Below are 16,324 nucleotides of genomic sequence, written 5' to 3'. Positions count from 1 at the left end.
GTTTGGTTTACCATACCATCTGTGTCCCTCAATTACTACTGCTATAAATCGGTGTGCCACCGTTACAGGCACTGGCGTCATGATCCTTAAAGGGACCTTGCCCCAGGCACTCAAAATACCTGCAACATCCAGGGCACCTCATCCACCATCAGGCCTGGTCCCTACATCCAGAGTGTGCCCCAGAGGAACTTGTGTCTACCTCTCCTTCACTGTCGCATGCCTGCTCAGGGTTCTCCTCTAAAAAGTGAGTAACCCCCGATTGCCCATAACCGTGACCTCACTTCGCAATACCCTGCAGGTCTGGCGTGCTGCACAACCACTGAGCGATTGTACTGCAAATAGATCTGAAGAGGACAGAATAGTATATGTCACAAAGCAGGTATGGCCCCAATGTGGTGTTATCCAAGAGGTACCCTTGGTATTCCCCCTTTAACTTCTACACAGGGATCTAGATTCTGCTTCAGGGGAACCACCAGGCTGTTATCTCTTGATGTAGTTTCTGTTTAGTGACTGTTGATGGGTCAAAAGACACTGGTGTGTGGCACCAAGGGCCATGCAGTATCGATGTAAGCATACGAGCTGATAACAGGGCAGGCAGAATACAGTCATGGTCTAGGCAGACAGCATGGGGTAAAAAAGAAAATCAAGCAGAGGTCAGATCAGGCAGCAGAGGGTTAAATCTGATAAACAAACAGAGGTCAAGCATGGGAAATCAGAATGGTTTATAGTGCATAAACTTGCAAGCTAGAGAACCTATTGCTCAGGCACACTCCCTCAGGGGTAGGCGCCTCAAATACCCTAGGAAGACAGATTAGGGTGTGGATATGCTGGCCATTTAAAAGGCAAAGAAAGTGTGTGGAATCCTACGGACAGACTAAGCTACTGCAGGCCAGATCAGTAGGTCCTAGTCAGTGTGGAGTGGATGGAGCATTGCTACGTTAGAGTTTGTGCTTTTCAGAAAAGAAAGGAGTCACTGATAAGCACAGAGTGCAGGAGCTCTGGAGTGGCAGAGGTGGTAAGAGTTTCAGCACATGTGCCCCCTTGGAGCATGGAAAATTGGGCACAGACCACTGGGCTCATAGTCTTTATGGGATATAGATGTCAGAATGGGACAGTGAAGTCTAGCGAGGCCTTTGAAGGGATAGAGAGGTCTGGATAAGAAAGACAGTTTGGAGAGGACAGTAAGAACTGGATGGAACACAGCATTTTCGAAGAAAGAGGAGTCTGAAAGAAACATAGGCATTAGGCATCATCATGTGTTTGGCCAGCTTTCATCTGCCATCTACTAGATCCTGCCTAATAGATATTTCTATAAGTTTAATTTTTATTTTGAAGTCTAACATAGTTGTTACATTTTAACTTTTTACTAAAGAAACTTTTTGTGATCTCTTGACAACTAATTATCAGAAGTTTCCTACTCAGTGAGATGAAGCCCAGGAGACACATGAGGTAATGCCAAAAACTTTCCATAGAGTTGTTTCTATAAGCCATTCCCTTTACTGTCTGTGTATATATATACAGTATAAACATGTGTCTGATCACTTCACACAAGATCTCTTCGTTGGGAAGAATCTGCATTTTATTATTTTATTGGTGTTTTATTTATTGATGGATTAAAAAATTGAGAATCAGTAAACAGCTGAAAAATATGATGGCAGGAACATGGAGACATTTAATGTAAGTACAGATTCATTGTACAGTATTATTATTATTATTATTAGTAGTAGTAGTAGTAGCAGTAAGAATAGTAGTAGTAGTTTATGTCTATGATGTTGATGTTTTTATCTTCACTATCAGTATACAAATTATGTAAAATCTATTCTTGTAGTACAATGATCATACACTTAGATACTATATGACGAAAGTGAAGAGAAGTAAAACCCAACTCGTGGCTGAGGCTCCAGTGCAGGATGAACCCTGTACAATAGCTTCTGCTCCTCTAGTAGGACGGCTGCTCATCTCACCATAGTCTTATATACATTGCTTCTGCTGCACTGTATAAGGACATCCTGCTTCTCCATGCACTTGGTTTCTTCATCAAGTCTATTGTAAACTCTGAACCACATTCCATATTGCGTACAAATGGCTTAAAGAAATAACCAAGTCCCCCCCAATATATAAACTGTTTTCTATGTGTGCTCCTGGCTGCAGATCTCCACTGATCAGCAGCTTCTTATAGTTATAATTAGAGATGAGCAAATCAAAATTGATGAAGTGGAATTGAATCCGAATTTCAGGAAAAATTTGATTTGCACCGAATCTGAATTTCCTCGCGCTTCGTGGTAACAAATCTCATTTTTTCCTAAAATGGCTGCTGCACATGTGAGGACATGGAGCAAGGAACTTTGTGAACGCAGGATCACCCATAATGCCATGCATGCAGCCAATCAGCAGTCAGCCAGCCTTGTGATGTCACAGTCCTATAAATAGCCTCAGCCATCTAGGATTCTGCCATTTTCCAGTGTACTTAGTGCAGGGAGAGAAGTCAGCAGGCGCTAGGGACAGTGCTAGGAAAAAGTAATTGTGCTAAAAGAACAATTTACCAGTGCAGGGAAAGATTATTCAAGGTGTAGGGAAAGGATATGGAGGAATCATTCCACAGCGTTTATGTAGAACAGGATTCAGTAGGGGAGGTTACAGCCTGGGGAATAGGAACAATCCTATTACACCTTGCTGCACTGACTGGGGATATTATACAGCTCTGTAATTCCATCAGACCGGTCTTCTTATTGGGGAGCCAGTGCTGTGTGATACAGCCATTAACAGGGTTTATTACAAGGAAATATTTATATGTTTTATGTGCCCTTGTGCGGTGCAGTTATATGATCAAAAGCATTTTTTGGCTTGTATTAGTTGGAAAAAAAGGGCTCATTAGCCGTTGTGTGGTGAAGTGTGAAAATTATAGCCCTTTTTGTCGTGTATAAGTGGCAAAATTAAAATATATTTTCCGTTCAGTGGTGCAGTTATTTGTTCTAAAGCCCTTTTTGTCATGTATTAGTGGCAAAAGAAAAATATATTTGCTGTTTAGCAGTGCAGTTATATGTTCTAAAGCCCTTTTTGGTGTGTATTAGTGGGGAAAAAGAAAAAGGGCTTATTAGCCGTTGTGTGTTGAAGTGAGAAAATGACAGCACTTTTTGGTGTGTATTAGTGGCAAAAAATAAAATAAAAATTGCCGTTCAGCGGTGAAGTTCCATTGTACTACAGCCATTTACAAGATATATTAATAGAATAGATATGTACGTCCAATTAGCCGTTCTGCTAATCAGCCACTCGTACACCGCAAAGCACACCCTCCTTGAGCTGCAGCACGGTATCCCCCAACATAGGCTGATATGCAACATTTCCACCCGTTGAAATTCCACCCTCTATATGTTAGACCAACTATACGAACAGAGAAAGGCCATAAACTATTTCTTGATGATTCATGCGGACAGGAGTACTCCCCTGTGTAACTTCGTTGTCATCCAGTGACAGCTCATGCGTGACACCTGCCGTTTTATCAGGCCCTTTGTGTCGAGGACGTTATTTGTCAGTCGCCAGGACTATGGGATGAACAACGTCATTCCATTGCTTCATGTCCTGGAACAGATGCTGGTAAATCTGGCTGGTCAGGAGACTAGAGATATGGCGCCTAGAAAAAAGGCGTCAGAGTTTAATACATTTTCTGTCAAGATCTCTGTTTACAGTCAGTGAACAGAAACATAATTTATCGCAAGGATATGCAAACACCTACCAATGGGGTGTTAACCACCAGAAGTAGGTCATCGGCATGAAGGAGCACTAATTTTCATAGCTCGAGGTATCCTCCCAGAAGCTTGACCTCTGCACATCGACGGTCTGCATTGCGAAGCTTGTCTAAAAGAAAAATCCTGCAGTGCACCCCCTTGGAGGAAACTCTTGATCCTGAACAGGCTGCTTTGCTCCTTCAAAAACAATGGACTCTGTACAGCGTGACACCGATGTATAATTTCTCATACACCAGACTGAAAGAGTACTCCAAACACCTGTCTGCCCACATAGCTGCCGAAAAGCAGAAGGGTCTTGTCATTAAAGTGGGCTAAGAGCTGAACCTAAAAGCCAAGTTTGCCTGTATACCTGGACTCAAAGGAAAGGACAGAGATCCACTGTTTGTGCTCATACAGATTTCATCTAAGCCTCTACTCACCAAGACAAGCACAGAGGACCGGATTGTGTGGACAGGTTGGTTCTGCGGGATATACACAGAGGACAATCTATTGGAGGTGTTACCAGAGACATTTACTTCCCTCCCGCTATTCCTGTATAATGGCTCTGAGGCGCTTGCGGCTATTGTAGGGACATGGTTCCAAAGAAACTCAGTTCTCTGGACCTTACGTGGCTAGCAGCGATGCGGACCGGGTATGACGTGTCTGGTTCAGTGTTAGCCACAGAGCTTGTTTTCTCTCTGCCCGTAAAACCTTGCATGGACATTTCTTATGCCATCCACACAGAGGACTTCAAGACTTTATGGAATGATGTTCATAAATCAAAGAACGAGGTTACGTTGGAGGAAGTGGACAATTTATTCCAATGTCTTTACTCACATTTCTTCAGACACTTCAGAATCCACTTTTCAGCATCCCAGCTCGTCAAGGTGACGACATCTGTGGCATCAGCAGATTGTGAAGGAAAAGTTCCTTAGTAAGGACTACCTAATCTGAATGCTGGGATTCATCATGGAGCTAGCCATCAATAACATCCAATATTGAACACATAGATTACTCTCATCTCGGACCCTGTCCACAATGTTCGGGACCCCCGGACATCTTACATGTCTTAGACATGATCCCTGTGGTGCTTACTACATGTTATACCGCTTCTCACAGTTCTGTTACAGCGGCTGTGAGACCTTCACATACTAAGGCTTATTTATGAAGATTTTCGTGTGTTGCCTGTACCGACCAGCTACCTTCCAGCTGTGATTGTGTAGCCTGCACTGTAGGAATGAGCTGGAGTCGGCTTGTTTGCTGGACTGTCCTCCAGTTATCAGCCATAACCCCCCACTGGTTGTCAATCCATTCTTGTTGATGAAGCACTTTTAGTTTTCAGTTTGTCTTTTAAATCTTGTGGTTTTGTCCCTTCTGTGCCTGCTGTGTCCTGTTTGTTAAATTAATAAATAAATTCTCCCCTGTTTAAAAAATAATTTAATTAAAAAATAAATAAATAAATAATTCTCTTGTGATTTGGTAGCCAAAAGCAGGAGTGGGTACAAAACACAGAAGACATGCAAATATTACATTCACATGTAGTCTCTGTTTTGGATCTAGTCCTGTTTTTCTGGGCATTAGCAATACTGATGGATTACTGACCAAATGCTGACCGAGTGAAGGCGTATGCTGAACAGACAGGATCTGTTTTTTGTGGGTTATTGTTCTGACGGATCAGAGGAAGGGCAAATTAATCAGTGACCTCAACACAAACTTACTGCTGACCCCCTCTCCACTCTGTCGGGGGCTCTACTTGTATAAGCGTTTAATAGAACAGGTTCTGTAGACATCTATGTGGAATCAGCTGATGATGTAAAAGGAGTGCGCTTCTTCTTGACGCTACATTGACCGGTAAGGCTGAGTTCACACTTAAGTTATTTGGTCAGTTATGGCCCTGTGACTGCCCAAATAAGTGAAGTGTGCAGTGATGGTGACGCCTGTCATCTGCATGTCATACGGACTCACAGTATTATATCACTACCACAGCAGACTCCCTATGCGTGTTACTGCAAGGCACAGTGTTCTACACCGCTATAAAGGCTCTCTGCAGCCAGGAAATAGCTGTTTATTAACACAATTCAATGCAAATAAAATCGGATTGAAGCAAATTTTTTCCAAAAATTTGGCAAACTGGCTGACTTTGTAAAACAAATTGCTCATCTTCAGTTACAATGTAGAGAAGAGATTATAAACTGAAGGGGTTCTAAGAATTACCACTAGATGAAAGTGCAGACTCCTAATAACATGTGCAGAATGTGACTGATGAGGTCTCCTCGGTTTCTACTGACTCCTTCTTCACATCAGCAGAAAAATCCCCCTCAAAAACAAGAATTTCTAGCCAGTAAAGTGGAAAAAAATGCACTGGTGTTGCGTAATGGACAATGACAATTAAAAAAGTCTAAAATAAGTAAAAACGACACATATAATGTAGATCAGGATGTGACATATTTAATTTGCTCTGTTATAGACACTATAATAATAATGGGGGATGAAAATGACAATGTATATGCCATAGATTGTATAGGACAGCGCACAGATATAGCAGCCATTACTAGAGATGAGCAAAATTTAGAAAAATTACACATTAGAAATTTGATTTGTTATGAAAGATTTTGTCACAAATTGCTATAAATCAGTTATACCCATGCCACGCTGTCTACAGCCACACAGAGCGGCTGTGCTGCGGGCGAGTTGTGGCCAATTAACCTTCAGCTGCCATTTATTTAATAATGAAGACTACACTGTATAGTCAGTCTTCATTGTTAATGGCCATGCACCCCCTTTAATGCACCTTTAAACAGGGACTGTTGCTGGTATGGGGTTTGGCTGGTTAGGTGGGAGCACAATATGTTGGCATATCCACTTCTTTAATGCCATAGCTCTCCTGCCCTACAGGTGGGAGCCTTTCTTATGCCATATGCATTTCCTCCTTTTCCACATCACCTAATGTCAATGAGAATATGTCATCTGGTGCTTCCAGCTCCTACTCTCTTTGCATCTTGCTGAATTTTCTAGGACATGGAGACTTTGAAAGATGATTTGGAAGAAGTGAAGCCAGAAAAAGGTGAGGATGTTCATAATTAAGACCTGGCCAGTATTGGTTGGCAGACTGGATGGTATTGGCTGGCATGCTGGCACTGGAATAATGAAGGCTTCTATCATATTGATATTGAATTACATACCTTAGTTTATGGCTGATGTAGGAATAAATAGCTCTCACTGCAGTCTCCCTGCACTCTCCTTGTACTCTCCCTGTAGTCTCCCTGTAGTCTCCCTGCACTCTCCTTGCACTCTCCCTGCACTCTCCCTCTCCAATATTATTCTATTAAGCGTTTTCAGCAACATTGTCTCTAGTGCATGAGCGCTTGCCACATCTCTACTTATGTTCATCTCATAGGACCATGACGGAGACCACACAGGATGAGGGTTTTATAGGGCTATGTCCTAAAACCCTTTATTGGCTTGTTTTACTGGCACAAAAAAGTATTTTCCGTTGTGTGGTGAAGTGAGAAAATTACAGCCCTTTTTAGGCATGTATTAGTGTTAAAAAAGAGCTTTTTTGCCGTTGTGTGCTAAAGTGAGAAAATTACAGTTTTTTGGGGGTGTTTACATTTCCTTTTTATTTATTTATTTGATCTAACAGTATGTCAGACAGAGAAGTGCCAGGCCATGCACAGGGGAGTCGCAGAGGCCTAAATGTTTCTGGCGCAGGCACAGGTTGCAGCAGAGTAAGGGGTGTGTCAGCAGGGGTCGCAGCGAGAGGCCTGAGCTCCCGGTGTCAACTTGCAGTCGTGTCTTGACCAGCAACCCTGCCATTCTTGAATGGTTGAATCGGTCATCCACTTCGTCCAAAGTGACATCAGACACCCCCAGCCAACAGTGGGTGGGTTCCTCTGACATGAAGCTTAGTTGGCATGGCCTGGGAGCAGGCCCTATGCAATTACCTGTCCTCAACCTGCCCCTGTCCTTTTCTGTTCCCTCAACAAGAGAAGTATTGTATGCTGTGAGATCAGCTCCATTATACAGTGACGGCGAGCTACTAGAGGCCACTCATCAGCTACTGGCCAGCCAAGATCTGGAGGAGACATACGCCACTTCCTCCACTAGGTGGGCAAGTAGTTATGGGGAGAGTGGCGTGGGAGCAGTTGTTGAGAGTAGTCAGGCTCCTGACCCAGAGATGGTTGAGAAGGACATCAGTGACGTGTAGACAGTACTCGATGATGATGACAGCAGAGCAGACAGCAGAGGAGCAAGCAAGTCGCTCGTGTGGCCGGGAGTCAGCAGGGTTGCAGCAGTAGGAGGTCGGTAGCCAAACCTGCCCAGGGAAACCACCCGCTTCGTGGGAGCCTACCTGCCCTGAAAGTAGCGGTGCAGGGGTCTATGGAAAAAGTGGCGGCAGCACTCATTCAGTGCGTTGTGTTGGGGGTAACATCACTTACTCGTCGGTGTGGCAGTTTTTTGTAAAGCCGATGGAAGAGGTGAACGTGGCCATATGTAGAATCTGTGGGCAGAAGGTAATGAGTTGCCAGGGTGCCAATGTTGGTACTATGGCCCTACATGAACATATGCAGCGTCGCTATAAAGTGGCCCGGAAGAACTGGGGCTCTGATGTGGTGGTCCAGCCTGCCGCAGCAACCACTGCATCACCTAGTGGCACGCAACCGGTTTCAGGCAGTCAAGGCTCCACCACCTCAGCTAAAGGGAGCTGCATGTGCTTCCTATCATCTGCTGGTCCTGATGCTCCTGATCCTCCTCCTACTCCTCGTCAGTTGTTCCATCAGCAATCGATCACCAAAGTGATTGCCAAGAGACAACAGTAAGCGTGCACTCATCCAACGGCGCAGAAGCTGAATGTGCTCCTGTCCAAGTTGCTGGTGCTGCAGTCCCTCCCTTTCCAAGTAGTGGACTCTGCACCTTTCAGTCCCAAGCCGCCATTTCTTTGCCAAAAAGCCAGTACCAGCACTGCACACCTATGAAGAATAGAAGGTGGGCCAGTCCTTGAGTCTGTCGGTGCTGCCAAAGTGCATGTAAGAGCCGACATGTGGAGCTGTAATTACGGTTAGGGTCAAAACATGTCCTTTACGGCCCACTGGGTTAATGTGGTTCCTGCACATCCACACCAAAAACTTGGCCAGGTGACGCCGCTTCCGCCTTGACGTTCTCACGCCGTTGGTCCTGCGACAATGTCCGCCTCTGTCTCCTCATCCTCCAAGGTGTTCTCAACCTTCATTGCAGGGGCAATTCACAGGGCCACTTTAGCATACCACATGTGCAGGGTGCTGTGGTGTCATGCTGTTCTGCACCTCGCTTGCCTGGGCAAACGGAGTCACGCAAGGGATGTACTGCTCTATGTCCTTTAGCAAGAAACCAAATCCTGTCTTTCTCTGTGATAACTGAAAATCGGAAACATGGTGACCGACAACGAAGAACATTGTGTTGGAGCTGCGTCAAGGAGGGCTGAGCCATGCGGCCTGCATGGCACACATGTTTAATCTGGTTGTCAAGCAGTTTCTGAATCCTCCAACCATCTGCAAAACATCCTTAAAATGGCCAGGAAACTTTGCACACACTTCAGCCCCTTGTAAACCCCAAAGCACACCCTCCTTGAGTGGCAGAACTGCATCCCCCAACATAGGCTGATATGCGATGTTTCCACTCATTGGAATTCCAACCTCCATATGTTGGACCGACTGTATGAACAGAGAAAGGCCATAAACGATTTCCTGATGATCCAAGCGGACAGGAGTACTCCCCTGTGTAACTTGATGTCAGCCAGTAGCAGCTCATGCGTGACACCTGCCATTTGCTCAGGCCCTTTAAGGAAGCCACATTATTTGTCTGTTGTTAGGACTACGAAATGAACAATCTTATTCTACTGCTTTATGTCCTGGAACAGATGCTGGCAAATCTGGCTGGTCAGGGCACAGGAGACGTGGTGCCTAGATCTCACGTCCACATGAGCCCTGTGGGGGCTGAACTGGAGGAGGAGGAGAAGAAGGAGGAGGACATCGGAGCACAAGCAATATGTAGCAAAATGGGTGGTTTTTCTACACAGGGGACAGGAGAGGAGGAGAAGGAGCAGCTAGAGAAGCTACAGGGCGATAAGGAAGACGAGGCAGAGGACCCAGACACACCATGGCAGTATGCAGTGGAGATGAAGGCAGGGAGTCCCTCTGAGTCAATTGTGCAAATGGCCTGCTGCATGCTCACTTGCTTGGATAGTGACAGCTACTGTTCATCGTGAATAGTCTAATCACAAATTTTCATCACAAATATTGGTGCTTCGAGAATTTGCGAAGATGCAGAATATAGCGCTATATATTCGTAATCACGAATATTCTAGATTTTTTTTTTCAACAGTAACCTCCCTTCTTGCTTATGGGTTAATGAGAAGGCTGCAATATCTTTGTCAGAGCTTAGCAACATCCCTAGCAACCAATAGGAAAGTTGCCTACCCCTTACTACAGGGAGTGCAGAATTATTAGGCAAGTTGTATTTTTGAGGATTAATTTTATTATTGAACAACAACCATGTTCTCAATGAACCCAAAAAACTCATTAATATCAAAGCTGAATATTTTTGGAAGTAGTTTTTAGTTTGTTTTTAGTTTTAGCTATTTTAGGGGGATATCTGTGTGTGCAGGTGACTATTACTGTGCATAATTAATAGGCAACTTAACAAAAAACAAATATATACCCATTTCAATTATTTATTTTTACCAGTGAAACCAATATAACATCTCAACATTCACAAATATACATTTCTGACATTCAAAAACAAAACAAAAACAAATCAGTGACCAATATAGCCACCTTTCTTTGCAAGGACACTCAAAAGCATGCCATCCATGGATTCTGTCAGTGTTTTGATCTGTTCACCATCAACATTGCGTGCAGCAGCAACCACAGCTTCCCAGACACTGTTCAGAGAGGTGTACTGTTTTCCCTCCTTGTAAATCTCACATTTGATGATGGACCACAGGTTCTCAATGGGGTTCAGATCAGGTAAACAAGGAGGCCATGTCATTAGATTTTCTTCTTTTATACCCTTTCTTGCCAGCCACGCTGTGGAGTACTTGGACGCGTGTGATGGAGCATTGTCCTGCATGAAAATCATGTTTTTCTTGAAGGATGTAGACTTCTTCCTGTACCACTGCTTGAAGAAGGTGTCTTCCAGAAACTGGCAGTAGGACTGGGAGTTGAGCTTGACTCCATCCTCAACCCGAAAAGGCCCCACAAGCTCATCTTTGATGATACCAGCCCAAACCAGTACTCCACCTCCACCTTGCTGGCGTCTGAGTCGGACTGGAGCTCTCTGCCCTTTACCAATCCAGCCACGGGCCCATCCATCTGGCCCATCAAGACTCACTCTCATTTCATCAGTCCATAAAACCTTAGAAAAATCAGTCTTGAGATATTTCTTGGCCCAGTCTAGACGTTTCAGCTTGTGTGTTTTGTTCAGTGGTGGTCGTCTTTCAGCCTTTCTTACCTTGGCCATGTCTCTGAGTATTGCACACCTTGTGCTTTTGGGCACTCCAGTGATGTTGCAGCTCTGAAATATGGCCAAACTGGTGGCAAGTGGCATCTTGGCAGCTGCACGCTTGACTTTTCTCAGTTCATGGGCAGTTATTTTGCGCCTTGGTTTTTCCACACGCTTCTTGCGACCCTGTTGACTATTTTGAATGAAACGCTTGATTGTTCGATGATCACGCTTCAGAAGCTTTGCAATTTTAAGAGTGCTGCATCCCTCTGCAAGATATCTCACTATTTTTGACTTTTCTGAGCCTGTCAAGTCCTTCTTTTGACCCATTTTGCCAAAGGAAAGGAAGTTGCCTAATAATTATGCACACCTGATATAGGGTGTTGATGTCATTAGACCACACCCCTTCTCATTACAGAGATGCACATCACCTAATATGCTTAATTGGTAGTAGGCTTTCGAGCCTATACAGCTTGGAGTAAGACAACATGCATAAAGAGGATGATGTGGTCAAAATACTCATTTGCCTAATAATTCTGCACGTAGTGTATAATGGCAACTTTGTATTAAAAAAAATGGGAAAAGTTGACTTTTAGAGAGATATTTCTCTCACCCAGCATGGGTATATGTAAAAATACACCCCAAAACACATTGCACTACTTCTTATGAGTACGACAATACCACATGTGTGACACTTTTTTGCAGCCTAGTTGGGCAAAGGGGCCCACATTCTAAAGAGCACCTTTAGGATTTCACAGGGCATTTTTAACACATTTGGATTTCAAACTACTTCTCACGCATTAGGGCCCCTAAAATGCCAGGGCAGTATAACTACCCCACAAGTGACCCTATTTTGGAAAGAAGACACTCCAAGGTTTTCCCTGAGGGGCATAACGAGTTCCTAGAATTTTTTATTTTTTGTCACAAGTTAGCGGAAAATGATTATTTATTTTTTATTTATTTTTTTCTTACATATTCTCATATTCCACTAACTTGTGACAAAAAATAAAAAGTTCTATGAACTCACTATGCCCATCAGCGAATACCTTAGGGTGTCTACTTTCCTAAATGGGGTCATTTGTGGGGTTTTTCTACTGTCTGGGCATTGTAGAACCTCAGGAAACATGACAGATGCTTAGAAAGTCAGAGCTGCTTCTAAAAGCGGAAATTCACATTTTTGTACCATAGTTTGTAAACGCTATAACTTTTACCCAAACCATTTTTTTTACCCAAACATTTTTTTTTATCAAAGACATGTAGAACAAGAAATTTAGAGAAAAATTTATATAGAAATGTGTTTATTTTTTGAAAAATTTTACAACTGAAAGTGAAAAATTTCATTTTTTTGTGAAAATTTCGGTAAATTTCGACTAATAACAAAAAAAGTAAAAATGTCAGCAGCAATGAAATACCACCAGATGAAAGCTCTATTAGTGAGAAGAAAAGGATCGATCATCAGCATCTGATCGGCGGTGGTCCGACACCCGGGACCCCCGCCGATTTTCTGTTTGAGAAGGCAGCGGCGCTGGCAGTAGCACCACGGCCTTCTCACTGTTTACCTCAGGTCTAGTGACATCATGACTAGTATCACTGGCCTAGATACAGGTCAGCTCCATTCAAGTGAACACCAGTCGAGTGATACTAGTCGTGACGTCACTGAGCCTAAGGAAAACCGAGAGAAGGCAGCAGGAATCCTGGATCGGCAGGGGTCCCGGGTGTCGGACCCCCGCCAATCAGATGCTGATGATCTATCCAGAGGATAGATCATCAGTTTAAAAGAACTGCCGAACTCCTTTAAGTAATGTCAGAGCCAAACCCTTATTTTTGATATTGGAGTACTCCACAGGATTGGCGCATAGCAAATGTGGTGCCAATATTCAAAAAAGGTCCAAATACAGAGCCCGGAAACTATAGGCCGGTAAGTTTAACATCTGTTGTGGGTAAACTGTTTGAAGGTTTTCTAAGAGATGCTATCTTGGAGAACCTCAATGAAAATAAGAAAATAATGTCATATCAGCATGGCTTCATGAGGGATCGGTCATGTCAAACAAATTTAAACAGTTTCTATGATGAGGTAAGTTCTAGACCTGACCGCGGCGAATCAATGGATGTCGTATATATGGACTTCTCCAAAGCATTTGACACTGTACCACATAAAAGGTTAGTATATAAAATGAGAATGCTCGGACTGGGAGAAAACGTCTGTATGTGGGTAAGTAACTGGCTCAATGATAGAAAACAGAGGGTGGTTATTAATGGTAAATACTCAGATTGGGTCACTGTCACTAGTTGGGTACCTCAGGGGTCAGTATTTGGCCCTATTCTCTTCAATATATTTAATAATGACACTAAACTGTGTAAAGTAATTAACACAGAAGAGGACAGTATACTGTATATATACTACAGAGGACAGTACACTGTATATATACTACAGAGGACAGTACGCTGTATATATACTACAGAGGACAGTATGCTGTATATATAATAATGAGGACAGTATACTGTATATATACTACAGAGGACAGTATACTACTACAGAGGGATCTGGATAGACTGGAGGCTTCGGCAGAGAAGTGGCAGATGAGGTTTAACACTGACAAATGTAAGGTTATGCACATGGGAAGGAATAATGCAAGTCACCTGTACATACTAAATGGTAAAGCACTCGGTAACACTGACATGGAAAAGGATGTAGGAATTTTGGTGAACAGCAAACTAAGCTGCAAAAACCAGTGTCAGGCAGCTGCTGCCAAGGCCAATAAGATAATGGGTTGCATCAAAAGGGGCATAGATGCCAGTGATAAGAACATAGTCCTACCACTTTACAAATCACTAGTCAGACCACACATGGAGTACTGTGTACAGTTCTGGGCTCCTGTGAACAAGGCAGACATAGCAGAGCTGGAAAGGGTCCAGAGGAGGGCAACTAAAGTAATAACTGGAATGGGGCAACTACAGTACCCTGAAAGATTATCAAAATTAGTGTTATTCACTTTAGAAAAAAGACGACTGAGGGGAGATCTAATTAATATGTATAAATATATCAGAGGTCAGTACAGAGATCTCTCCCATCATCTATTTATCCCCAGGACTGTGACTGTGACGAGGGGACATCCTCTGCGTCTGGAGGAAAGAAGGTTTGTACACAAACATAGAAGAGGATTCTTTACGGTAAGAGCAGTGAGACTATGGAACTCTCTGCCTGAGGAGGTGGTGATGGTGAGTACAATAAAGGAATTCAAGAGGGGCCTGGATGTATTTCTGGAGCGTAATAATATTACAGGATATAGCTACTAGAGAGGGGTCGTTGATCCAGGGAGTTATTCTAATGCCTGATTGGAGTCGGGAAGGAATTTTTTTCACATAAAGTGAGGAAAATTGGCTTATACCAGCCATTATATATTTTTTTGCCTTCCTCTGGAACAACTTGCAGGATAACAGGCCGAACTGGATGGACAGATGGCTTTTTTCAGCCTGTGTCAGATGCTACAGAGAGATCTAGGCCTCACCGGTACCATTATCTACCTTTCCCCGATCTGCTGTAATCTCAGAAAACCCTTTAATTAATGAATGGTTTTAAGGTTGAGAGATTTAGGCTGACAACATATGGTTCATTGGTCCACACTCAGTGGATGTGGCCGTCACATTGCTACTAATTTAGTCTCATAAAGTACAGCCTGGCTTAATATACTGTATTTTGAAATGTACTTTCTTATTGTACTTGCAGACAAATCTGACTGTGGTCGCAGAATTTTTCCTCTTAGGATTTCAAGGCAACCAACTTTTCAGAAATGTTCTATTCCTTCTGTTCATTCTTGTCTTTGTTGCCACAATAGGTGGGAATCTCCTGATCATCACCCTTGTGTCCACCAGCAAGAACCTCCACACTCCAATGTACTACTTCATCTCACAACTGTCCATAAGTGACATCTTATTATCCACAAATATTGTTCCCAAAATGCTCCACATCCTACTGAATAATGGGGCGAACATCAGTTTTATTGGTTGTTTTACTCAGTTTTATTTTTTTGTTAGCACTGATACATTTGAATGTCTTCTTCTCACTGTGATGTCTTATGACAGATATGTGGCCATCTGTAATCCTCTCCATTACGCCTCTGTCATGACTAATAGGTGTTGTGTCTCATTGATCCTTACTTGTTGGTTGTTGGGTAATTTTGATTCATTCATTGTCACCATAACACAATCAAGGCTGAACTTTTGTGGGTCAAATATCATTGACCATTTATTCTGTGACTTTCTCCCCTTACTAGAACTTGCCTGTTCTGATACCTTCATTGTTCATTTACAGATGTATGTTTTGGGAATTCCAATTGTAATTATCCCAACCACAATCATTGTAGTGTCTTATACTTATATTGTTATAACAGTCTTAAGGATCCCATCCAGTACTGGTAGACAAAAAGCCTTCTCCACCTGTAGCTCCCACCTCATTGTGGTCTCCATATTTTACTGGTCTATGTTCAGTGTCTATATTCTTCCATCAAGAGGACAAACATCAGATATTAATAAAATCTTGTCTCTGCTGTATACTGTATTTACTCCATTTATTAACCCCATTATATACAGTCTGAGGAATAAAGACATTGAAAAAGCCGTACAAAGAACATTCCATAAACTTATGTAATAAGTATTCATTGACACTAAGCATGTCTAAAATATAGCCATATATTAGGTTTTTTTATTTCTAAAAATATAAACCTTCATTTGAAAAAAATAAAACACAAAGACTATCTCATTTCTTTTCTACAAGTTTTTGATGTAATTTGTGTTTGGCCGAACTTTGGTGCTCGATCAACACTAGATGTAATGTCTCTTTAGGCCTAGTTTACAATCTACTTTAGCCGCATTAATGAACTCTGTTTTTCCCAATTCTTGACATTCAATCCTAGCCCACATTACTTCTCTTAGGTAAGTTCGGATTTTTTAGTAGAATGAGAAATGTTAGACTAACACTAGAGACAATTATTTATTTCATCTTTTGTTTCTTTAATCACATTCCCAGTGGCTCAGAAGTTTTCATACACCAAGTTAACTGTACTTTTAAAGAGCTTGGGAAATTCCAGAAAACAATTCCATGGCTTTAGAAGCTTCTGTTA

The 16,324-nt window shown here is 42.7% G+C and overlaps 1 protein-coding gene and 1 pseudogene across 1 annotated transcript; both read left to right on the top strand.

Annotated features, from left to right (window-relative positions):
• The first annotated feature begins 3,719 nt into the window (after window positions 1-3,719).
• LOC122926410 lies at window positions 3,720-4,727 on the top strand (annotated as a pseudogene).
• Window positions 4,728-6,743: 2,016 nt separating this feature from the next.
• LOC122925446 (olfactory receptor 1009-like) lies at window positions 6,744-15,852 on the top strand. Its single transcript, XM_044276805.1, has 2 exons — window positions 6,744-6,797; window positions 14,932-15,852. The coding sequence occupies exons 1-2, from the start codon at window positions 6,744-6,746 to the stop codon at window positions 15,850-15,852; spliced, it is 975 nt and encodes a 324-aa protein (XP_044132740.1).
• The last annotated feature ends 472 nt before the right edge of the window (window positions 15,853-16,324 follow it).

This window comes from Bufo gargarizans, chromosome 2, assembly GCF_014858855.1.
Source record: "Bufo gargarizans isolate SCDJY-AF-19 chromosome 2, ASM1485885v1, whole genome shotgun sequence".
NCBI classification, from domain to species: domain Eukaryota; kingdom Metazoa; phylum Chordata; class Amphibia; order Anura; family Bufonidae; genus Bufo; species Bufo gargarizans.
The sequence above is the reverse complement of the archived record's forward strand: the minus strand, read 5'-3'. Positions and strand labels throughout refer to the sequence as shown.